Genomic DNA, 10,680 nt, shown 5'->3' with positions numbered 1-10,680 from the left:
TATTCTAAACAACCTCTTATTTTTATGTATCCAGTTAATACAATTGGCAGAAAAATATGAATCACTGAAGTTCAATCTCATGTCTCCTTATGTAATTATGTTGAAGGAGATTAATTATACACACATCAAGTAGGTGCAAGGCTATCAGGAAACAGCATCAATGAAAAAGGTAACACCTGCACACTTACTCCAGGCCACAAAAGTTTAATAATGACGTTTCGATCCTACTTAGATCTTCGTCAGGTCAGAGTGTTTAAAAAATGGAAAACACACCCATATTTATACATCATGCACACCAATAGGCTGACAAGCTCTATGATGGCAAGTGTGCTTAAACATCCAAACCACTCAGGGTGTTAAACATCCAAAAACAATGAACAATTCAATAAAGTACATAGAAGAAGCAGTGATACAAAAACCATACTTCAAAATATCAAACATACATCTTAATAGTGCTGTCTAGTCTTTCTCTATAATCCAATTCAAATTTCATCCCTTATTATTTTTATATTTGAATTTTTAATGCTCAAATTTAGCCTATTATTAATATTTACTATGTACCTATACACTGTATACACAGGCTTATGCATTGCCAATGCCACTATCAGCAGGTGGTTGTTATACATTCTGTCCACTAGAGGTCATTCCAACATTACCAATAAATAGGTGATAGCTTTCTTGCTAAGTAACAATTAAGCTTAGGCGCAAAATGAATCATGTTAATCACAATATTAAATAAGCTTTCATCATATATATATTCATAGTAATTAAACTACACATTTAACTGAAATATATATAAATCCACGTCAGCATGCGCTTGTTTACATCAATACGTGACATGTTATTTTGGGTCAGGATGGTGAGTCAGTGAAAGTCTAAATGATAGTGTGAGTAAGAGCTGTGTGTCCAAACCCTGCACTGCAGTTGCAGCACTGATCATTCAGGCTCAAGTCTTTTACTGTGGGCCTGCTTTTGTTTCATTTTTATGTTTGTGGGCAGAAATCCAAACACTTTCCACACATCGCTTCTTAAATAGTCAGGAGTGGTGATCTCCCTGAGTGCATCGCTTCCTGCCATTTCTGATATTGTGACATTACGTTAGCACAATGAATGTGAGATTGTGATTCAGTCAGACTCAGAAAACGTTATTGTTCATCAGTAGCAGGGTTTTCACTAGTGTATTGCAAGCCTGGCTGCCAGGCCTGAGTTGACCCCCACCAGGCCTGAGCATCAGGGATTTTTTAAAAAATGTATTTTAAGATGTTTTTTTAAACTAAAATGTGTTGTACAAGTAGAATAGCTCCTCTAAGGAATAGCTCAGTGCGTAGCGAGTGTGTGGTCTAGAGAGAGAGAGAGAGAGAGAGAGAGAGAGAGAGAGAGAGAGAGAGAGTGCAAAGCCAACAGACCTACGTCTTATATATAAACATTATATCAAATTCATCATCCCATATATCATATATATCTTCATATGTCCTTATGTAATTACATCTTATCTATATTCAGTAAATCTGAAACTTGTCTACGACAATGTCAAAATATAATAAAAAATGTTAGAATGAGAGAGAGAGAGATCAGTTAACTGTAAAGGCAGTGTATTTACAAATATATTATTCTGAATATTAGACACAGTTTAAGAATCATTGTGATTTCAGGAGAGTTTGTGGTTAAGAAATAATTCTGCAATGTATATGTCTCATTTAAATCATTTATGAAAACTAATAAAATCGAATGAGGAAAGTTTGTTTGGGTCTATGTCCGATGTTTTCTTGTACAGTATGTCAAAATTGCTGAACATTTGATATCAAAGATTGAAAAGTCTTTTTATTCCTACAAGGTCATCAACGATTTTGAGCACAGAAATAAACCATGTCTGTTCCACTGATTAAACAATTAAGACATATCATTAAAAATGCAATCAGCTGTTCTCAGCTGTTGTCAGTGCCAGAAAAGTAACCATGCACAGGCAGCTGCTGGTTTCCTTGGGCTTCATACTCTATCGCAGTGAGCATCAAGTCTGTGTTAATTATTGTCAGAGTTATATTTAGATAAAATGTAGTATGAGATTTTAAGTTGCATTGATGTTCGCTGTATATACATAACAGGCAAAAAGAGGTATAATTTGTGTGGAGATCAAGAGTTAAAACTATTAATAAACAGATTCCAGATTATGTCAAAATCATAGTTTTGCTTTTGATGGACGCAGATAATTTTTCCATTGATATGTTTTCAATAAATGGATTTTCCCAAATTGTAATGTTGATTTTATTCCTTGATTTCCAGTTCATGAGGATAGTTTTCTTGGCGATGGTTAAGGCAATGGAGAGTATTCTACTGGATGTGTTGTTTAGGTTTATGTTGGAAATGTCTCCTACTGAGCAGAGTGAAGGGGATGATGGGATGTGGCAGCCCAAAAAAAAGGAGAGGTTGTCCTTGATATCCCGCCAGAACTGTTTAATTGGTGTACAGTCCCATGTGGCATGCATATAGGTGTCAGTAGTGTTTTGTGTACAATAAGGACAAATTTAAGTGTCTATAAAACCCATTTTGAACATCTTTTCCCCATGTATAGTGTACTCAATGAATGATCTTATATCATATGAGCTGGATATTCGTGTTAGAGAATAGAGAGAAGATGTTTTTGCAGATTTGAGTCCAGAAGTGGGCACTGGGGTCAATTTGTAGATCTTGTTCCAATTTTTTGGTAGTGACGGATATTGTTAAGTCAAATGTGGAATCATCTTGTAGATTTTAGATATTAGTTTTTTTTAGTTGTGATGTTGATTAGGTTTGATGGTAACAGAGGTAATTCCAGGTTAGATGATTTGATGTTGATTTTAGTTTGAATGGACTTAATCAATAGAAATTCTAGAAAGTCATTCTCCTCAATGCTGTACTTCTAGCTTCAAAACATAACTGGCTGACCTACAGGAAGAGGTGGATGAATACTGGGAAGAGGAAGTTCCACAGTAAAAAAAACTGAAAGTAAGTCGACAGAACTGAAGACAACGACAAACAACTGTGATTTCAGGCTTTCAGGTCAAAAACACAACAGACCCTCTGCACATCCGGTGAGTACAGTTGATAATATTCACTGTATTTTACAGTAATCAAAAGGAAATCAGGAGAATACTCACACAACGACAACAATTCTAGAAAAGTCTGACATGGCAGTTTTTTCTGTTGCGGCATTGGGAGGTGTCTTGTTGGTTGTCATTCTAGATATTTTCCTTTTCACTTGTTGGTATTAGATGGGTTTATTTTAGGGATTTATTTCAACATGAATTTTGCTCATTTCAGTTTCATTTTTATTTGACACTTTCACTTTCATTCTTAGACATGGCAGCAACCAGCAGTCTCTTTTCTGAAGAAGTTCTCTGTGACGTCTGCACTGAAACCAAACTGAAGGCCTTGAAGTCCTGCCTGGTGTGTCTGAATTCATACTGTGAGACTCACCTGGAGCTTCACCAGAAAATCAGTAAGGAGCTGACAAGACATAAGCTGATTGATCCTGTGAAGAACCTAAAAGACAGAATGTGTAAGAAGCATGATCGACCTCTGGAGCTGTTCTGCAAGACTGACCAGATATGTGTGTGTCAGTCCTGTGCTGAGTCAGATCACAAGAGACACCACATCATTCCTGTGATAGAAGAATATGAAGGGAAGAAGGCTGAGCTGGGAAAGACAGAGACTGATGTTCAGCAGATGATTGAAGAGAGACGACTGAAGATTCAGCAGATCAAACAGTCAGTAAAGTTCAGCAAGGAAGATGCAGACAGAGAGACAGCACCCAATGTGCAGGTCTTCACTGATCTGATCCAGTTTGTGGAGATAAGTCTGGCTGAGCTTATTATGATGATTAAAGAGAAGCACAAAACAACAGAGAAACAGGCTGAAGGCTTCATCAAAGAGCTGGAAGAGGAAATCTTTGAGCTGATGAAGAGATGTGCTGAAGTGGAGCAGCTCTTACGTACTGAAGACCACCTCCAGTTCCTCCAAAGCTTCTCATCCCTGAACCCTGCTCCATCCACCAAAGACTGGACAGACGTCAGAGTTCACTCATCATATGAGGAGACTGTGAGGAGAGCTGTGGCTCAGCTGAAGGACACACTCAGTAAGGAGCTGGAGAAGCTGCGTGTTCATTTTGAGCTGAGGAGGGTCCAGCAGTATGCAGTGGATGTGACTCTTGATCCTGATACAGCACATCCTTATCTCATCCTGTCTGATGATGGGAAACAAGTCAGTCATGGTGATGTAAAACAGATTCTTCCAGACAACCCAGAGAGATTTTCCTCAGCTTTAGGTGTGTTAGGAAAGCAGCGTATGTCTTCAGGAAGATTTTACTTTGAGGTTCAGGTTAAAGAGAAGACTGACTGGATTTTAGGAGTGTCCAGAGAGTCAATAAACAGGAAGGGCTACTTTATGTTGTCCCCTGAAAATGGCCATTGGACTGTGGGCTTAATGAAGGGAAATGAGTACAAAGCTCTTGCTGGTCCATCAGTCTGTCTCCCTCTGAGGTCAAAGCCTGAGAAGGTGGGGGTGTTTGTGGAATATGAGGAGGGTCTGGTCTCCTTCTATGATGTCAATGCTGTAGCTCTCATGTATTCCTTTACCGACTGCACCTTCACTGAGAAACTCTGCCCATATTTCAATCCCTCCCATAATGCTGACGGTGAAAACTCCCCCCCTCTAATAATCTGTCCTGTCAGTAACACAAGTTAGACTCATCATTTCATTTCCAAAGAAAGTGTGCCCTGTCACTCTAGTTAATGTGGTTATTGGTATATTCTAAACAACCTCTTATTTTTATGTATCCAGTTAATACAGTCAAATATTAATCACTGAAGTTCAATCTCATGTCTCCTTATGTAATTATGTTGAAGGAGATTAATTATACACACATCACGTAGGTGCAAGGCTATCAGGAAACAGCATCAATGAAAAAGTTAACACCTGCACACTTACTCCAGGCCACAAAAGTTTAATAATGACGTTTCGATCCTACTTAGATCTTCGTCAGGTCAGAGTGTTTAAAAAATGGAAAACACACCCATATTTATACATCATGCACACCAATAGGCTGACAAGCTCTATGATGGCAAGTGTGCTTAAACATCCAAACCACTCAGGGTGTTAAACATCCAAAAACAATGAACAATTCAATAAAGTACATAGAAGAAGCAGTGATACAAAAACCATACTTCAAAATATCAAACATACATCTTAATAGTGCTGTCTAGTCTTTCTCTATAATCCAATTCAAATTTCATCCCTTATTATTTTAATATTTGAATTTTTAATGCTCAAATTTAGCCTATTATTAATATTTACTATGTACCTATACACTGTATACACAGGCTTATGCATTGCCAATGCCACTATCAGCAGGTGGTTGTTATACATTCTGTCCACTAGAGGTCATTCCAACATTACCAATAAATAGGTGATAGCTTTCTTGCTAAGTAACAATTAAGCTTAGGCGCAAAATGAATCATGTTAATCAAAATATTAGATAAGCTTTCATCATATATATATTCATAGTAATTAAACTACACATTTAACTGAAATATATATAAATCCACGTCAGCATGCGCTTGTTTACATCAATACGTGACATGTTATTTTGGGTCAGGATGCAGTGCAAGTCTAAATGATAGTGTGAGTAAGAGCTGTGTGTCCAAACCCTGCACTGCAGTTGCAGCACTGATCATTCAGGCTCAAGTCTTTTACTGTGGGCCTGCTTTTGTTTCATTTTTATGTTTGTGGGCAGAAATCCAAACACTTTCCACACATCGCTTCTTAAATAGTCAGGAGTGGTGATCTCCCTGAGTGCATCGCTTCCTGCCATTTCTGATATTGTGACATTACGTTAGCACAATGAATGTGAGATTGTGATTCAGTCAGACTCAGAAAACGTTATTGTTCATCAGTAGCAGGGTTTTCACTAGTGTATTGCAAGCCTGGCTGCCAGGCCTGAGTTGACCCCCACCAGGCCTGAGCATCAGGGATTTTAAAAAAAATGTATTTTAAGATGTTTTTTTAAACTAAAATGTGTTGTACAAGTAGAATAGCTCCTCTAAGGAATAGCTCAGTGCGTAGCGAGTGTGTGGTCTAGAGAGAGAGAGAGAGAGCGAGAGAGAGAGAGAGAGAGAGAGAGAGAGAGAGAGAGAGAGAGAGAGTGCAAAGCCAACAGACCTACATCTTATATATAAACATTATATCAGATTCATCATCCCATATATCATATATATCCTCATATGGCCTTATGTAATTACATCTTATCTATATTCAGTAAATCTGAAACTTGTCTACGACAATGTAAAAATATAATAAAAAATGTTAGAATGAGAGAGAGAGAGATCAGTTAACTGTAAAGGCAGTGTATTTACAAATATATTATTCTGAATATTAGACACAGTTTAAGAATCATTGTGATTTCAGGAGAGTTTGTGGTTAAGAAATAATTCTGCAATGTATATGTCTCATTTAAATCATTAATGAAAACTAATAAAATCGAATGAGGAAAGTTTGTTTGGGTCTATGTCCGATGTTTTCTTGTACAGTCAAAATTGCTGAACATTTGATATCAAAGATTGAAAAGTCTTTTTATTCCTACAAGGTCATCAACGATTTTGAGCACAGAAATAAACCATGTCTGTTCCACTGATTAAACAATTAAGACATATCATTAAAAATGCAATCAGCTGTTCTCAGCTGTTGTCAGTGCCAGAAAAGTAACCATGCACATTTGCTCAGTACTGTAATTAAATACAATTCTGAAGTAATTGCACTTCAGTACTTTAATTCTATGCTATTTTGTACTTCTACTCCACTACGTTTCAAAGGCAAATATTGGACTTTTTACTCAACTACACTTACCTGACAGCTGGAGTTTGATTATTTTGTAGATTAAGTACAGTGGCCCTGAAGTGAACATCACAACGACAAATAGGAAAACACAACAGCAAATCAAAAAACACAACAACAAATAACAAAACACAACAACACATGACAAAACACGACAACAAAAGAGAAAACACAACAACAAATAACAAAACACGACAACAAATAACAAAACACAACAGCAAAAGTAGAAAACACGATCGCAAAAGTAGAAAGCACAACGACATGAACTTCCACCGGAAAAGGTAGGTATCGACAAAGCTTGTTGCTGATTGGACGCTCTCCTGTTGACAAGGATCATCACTGATTGGACAGACGCACTGTCTGTCTTTTTAACAGGAAGGAGGAGGGGGGGGCATTTGGGGTCCGTGTAATCTCCACCCAAAGCTGTGTTCAACTTGATTAATAACAGGATAAACAATCAATGTATTTCTTTGTTTTTCTGTTTTTCGTGTGAAGTTAAAAAAAACCCCCAAAAAAACGAAAATTCACACGCTCTCATATATATATGTATATACACACACACACACACACATATATATATATATATATATATATATATATATATATATATATATGTATATATAGAAATAAGCTTTTCCAGCTTCTGGACATTCTTTGGGCCAGGAAATAAACTCATTTACCCCATTTCCCTGACAACAGCATGTAGTGCTGCTGATCCATATAAAGTTCAGAAAGTATGGACCATATTCACATGGTTGCCATTTTCCTCTGATGTCACGCTTGCTGGGAAGCTGTCAAGTAAAGCCTGTGTGAGAGTGGCAAAATGGTTGCTTGAACAATTGTATTTCTTTTTGAGACCACAGTTGTAGTTTCACTTCATTTTGGGACCACAGTTGTAGTTTTCTCAGTCTGATTAGCAGCTTCTCCATCTGGTTGCTAATGCAATGGCACTGACCTACTGTTACCTTAGCCTGTTAGCACTTGCTACCACCAATGTTACTGTGAAAAAAAATATATTAAACAGCTCGCAAGGTAATTAAATCTGTATCTACGTTGCTGTGTGAAAGTTAATCAGGGATCCTTTCTAAGAAATTGAACAAAGTCAGCTCACGCATCATCGTAGACAGGCTGGGGGGAAAAAAGCTGCTAACGTTAGCTAGCCTGCTACTTTAAATACATTGATACTTAATACTTATGTGCCTTTAATTTAGTAACATTTTAAATGCAGGATGTTTGCTTGTGTGGCGCATAGGAAATTTCCACTGATTTCAATGTTATTTTTTTATATGTATAAAACTTTATTTATTATGAATGTTTCGTGGTTTATATTTTCTTTGTTTTGTTCGTTTTCTTCTCACAGTCAATAACGTTTATTTTCAGTTTGTTTATAACGGTTAGTAACGTTTATTTTCAGTTGTTTACAACGGTTATAGAGCGTTGTCAGTTAGAGCCAGAGCCCGAACAGCTGATTAGCAGCACTGTTGTTTACCGTTGTCAAGGCAACCAGGTGCTCACGTTGTAATACGTCACGCATAAACAGAGAGGATGAATGAGGGAGATTATATTGTAATGTAAATGTTCAATGCTCTGTTATAGACTTGATCATTTTTAATAGCTAGTTTATAGTGGAAATAGCTAGTTTATACATGATTACTGTATTTTGAAATATTGAGTTTTAATATTATATTGTTTTGTATTGTCGTATTGTTCCAACTAATTTAAGTTGGCAGTTATCGTTAAAAGAGTAAAGCTACACTGAAGATCAGCTGACTCACAAAGTGTTAATTTGTTCTTTCAGAATAAATTATTTTTCTAAAATATGTCACCCCTTGAGTGAGCTTCCACTCTATGGGCGTAACACTTGCGATGCATTATTTTGCATTGCACTTGCATCTGAACACTTCCTCCACCACTGATTATTATTGGCATGAGCTAAGAACCTCCATCATGGCCACCAGAGGGCTTGATAGACCTGGAAATCCCCACTAAAGGTTCTGATGAACTGCTTGCAACAGATATGTTCTTCATCAGCTGCAGTTTGCTAGCAGAGAGCAGCTCCTCTGCTCCTCTGAGCTCAGCAACTCACACAACATCAGACAGAGAGACAACACAGCACTGACTGAAAATCTGAGAACTCACACATGCAGCACTGGGCACACGTACGCTGTAAAGATTCTCAGTGACACTGATTTCCAGCTTGAATTTACTCTTAAAAGACTTTTCTGGTGATTTTGCAGTTATGCTACAGATGAATACTCTACATTCCTGCTAACTGCTTCAGTGCTTCACATTTTTGAATATATTTCACTACTTTCCAGGCAGCTGCTGGTTTCCTTGGGCTTCATACTCTATCGCAGTGAGCATCAAGTCTGTGTTAATTATTGTCCGAGTTATGTTTAGATAAAATGTAGTATGAGATTTTAAGTCAATTTTGACTTAAATTGCATTGATGTTCACTGTATATACATAACAGGCAAAAAGAGGTCAAGTATAATTTGTGTGGAGATCAAGAGTTAAAACTATTAATAAACAGATTCCAGATTATGTCAAAATCATAGTTTTGCTTTTGATGGACGCAGATAATTTTTCCATTGACATGTTTTCAATAAATGGATTTTCCCAAATTGTAATGTTGATTTTAATCCTTGATTTCCAGTTCATGAGGATAGTTTTCTTGGCGATGGTTAAGGCAATGGAGAGTATTCTACTGGATGTGTTGTTTAGGTTTATGTTGGAAATGTCTCCTACTGGGCAGAGTGAAGGGGATGATGGGATGTGGCAGCCCAAAAAAAAGAATGATCTTATATCATATGAGCTGGATATTCGTGTTAGAGAATAGAGAGATGATGTTTTTGCAGATTTGAGTCCAGAAGTCGGCACTGGGGTCAAGTTGTAGATCTTGTTCCCATTTTTTGGTAGTGATGGATATTGTTAAGTCAAATGTGGAATTATCATGTAGATTTTAGATATTAGTTTTTTTTTTAGTTGTGATGTTCATTAGGTTTGATGGTAACAGAGGTAATTCCAGGTTAGATGATTTGATGTTGATTTTAGTTTGAATGGAGGACTTAATCAATAGAAATTCTAGAAAGTCATTCTCCTCAATGCTGTACTTCTAGCTGCTGCAAGTAGTTCCTAGAAGATGGTGAATAAAGATGGGGAGAGTGGGCATCCTTGCCTGGTACCCCTGTACAGTGAAGCATTGTGATGTGATGTTCTATGAGGATATGACTTGTGTCTTTCAGTTTTTTTTAGTATTTAATAACTGCATCTCATCTTCTTTTCTGTTTTCTCCACTAATAGAGATATCTAACCACGAGATAGCACTGTTAATCATATATTATATTTCAAGTGAAAATAAGTTTTACTTTGTAACCTCAGTGTGAAATATAATCTGTCCATCTTGTGGCAAAGTCACCATAATCACCTCTAAACTGCAAGGATGCTTCAAAACATAACTGGCTGTCCTGCTGGGAAGAGGAGGATGAATACTGGGAAGAGGAGGTTCCACAGTAAAAAAAACTGAAAGTAAGTCGACAGTAGAGCAGAACTGAAGACAACGACAAACAACTGTGATTTCAGGCTTTCAAGTCAAAAACACAACAGACCCTCTGCACACCCGGTGAGTACAGTTGATAATATTCACTGTATTTTACAGTAATTAAAAGGAAATCAGGAGAATACTCACACAAGGACAACGATGCTAAAAAAGTCTGACATGGCAATTTTTTCTGTTAAGGCATTAGGAGGTGTCCTGTTGGTTGTCATTCTAGATATTTTCCTTTTCACTTGTTGGTATTAGATGGGTTTGTTTTA

General features: G+C 37.1%; 1 protein-coding gene across 1 annotated transcript; it reads left to right on the top strand.

The window, feature by feature from the left end:
• The first annotated feature begins 3,470 nt into the window (after positions 1 to 3,470).
• Positions 3,471 to 6,153, top strand: LOC122975601 (zinc finger protein RFP-like). Its single transcript, XM_044344116.1, has one exon. It carries the CDS (start codon positions 3,532 to 3,534, stop codon positions 4,717 to 4,719), a length of 1,188 nt encoding a protein of 395 aa, XP_044200051.1. The 5' UTR covers positions 3,471 to 3,531; the 3' UTR covers positions 4,720 to 6,153.
• Positions 6,154 to 10,680: the final 4,527 nt, after the last annotated feature.

This window comes from Thunnus albacares, chromosome 23, assembly GCF_914725855.1.
Source record: "Thunnus albacares chromosome 23, fThuAlb1.1, whole genome shotgun sequence".
NCBI lineage: Eukaryota > Metazoa > Chordata > Actinopteri > Scombriformes > Scombridae > Thunnus > Thunnus albacares.
The sequence above is the reverse complement of the archived record's forward strand: the minus strand, read 5'-3'. Positions and strand labels throughout refer to the sequence as shown.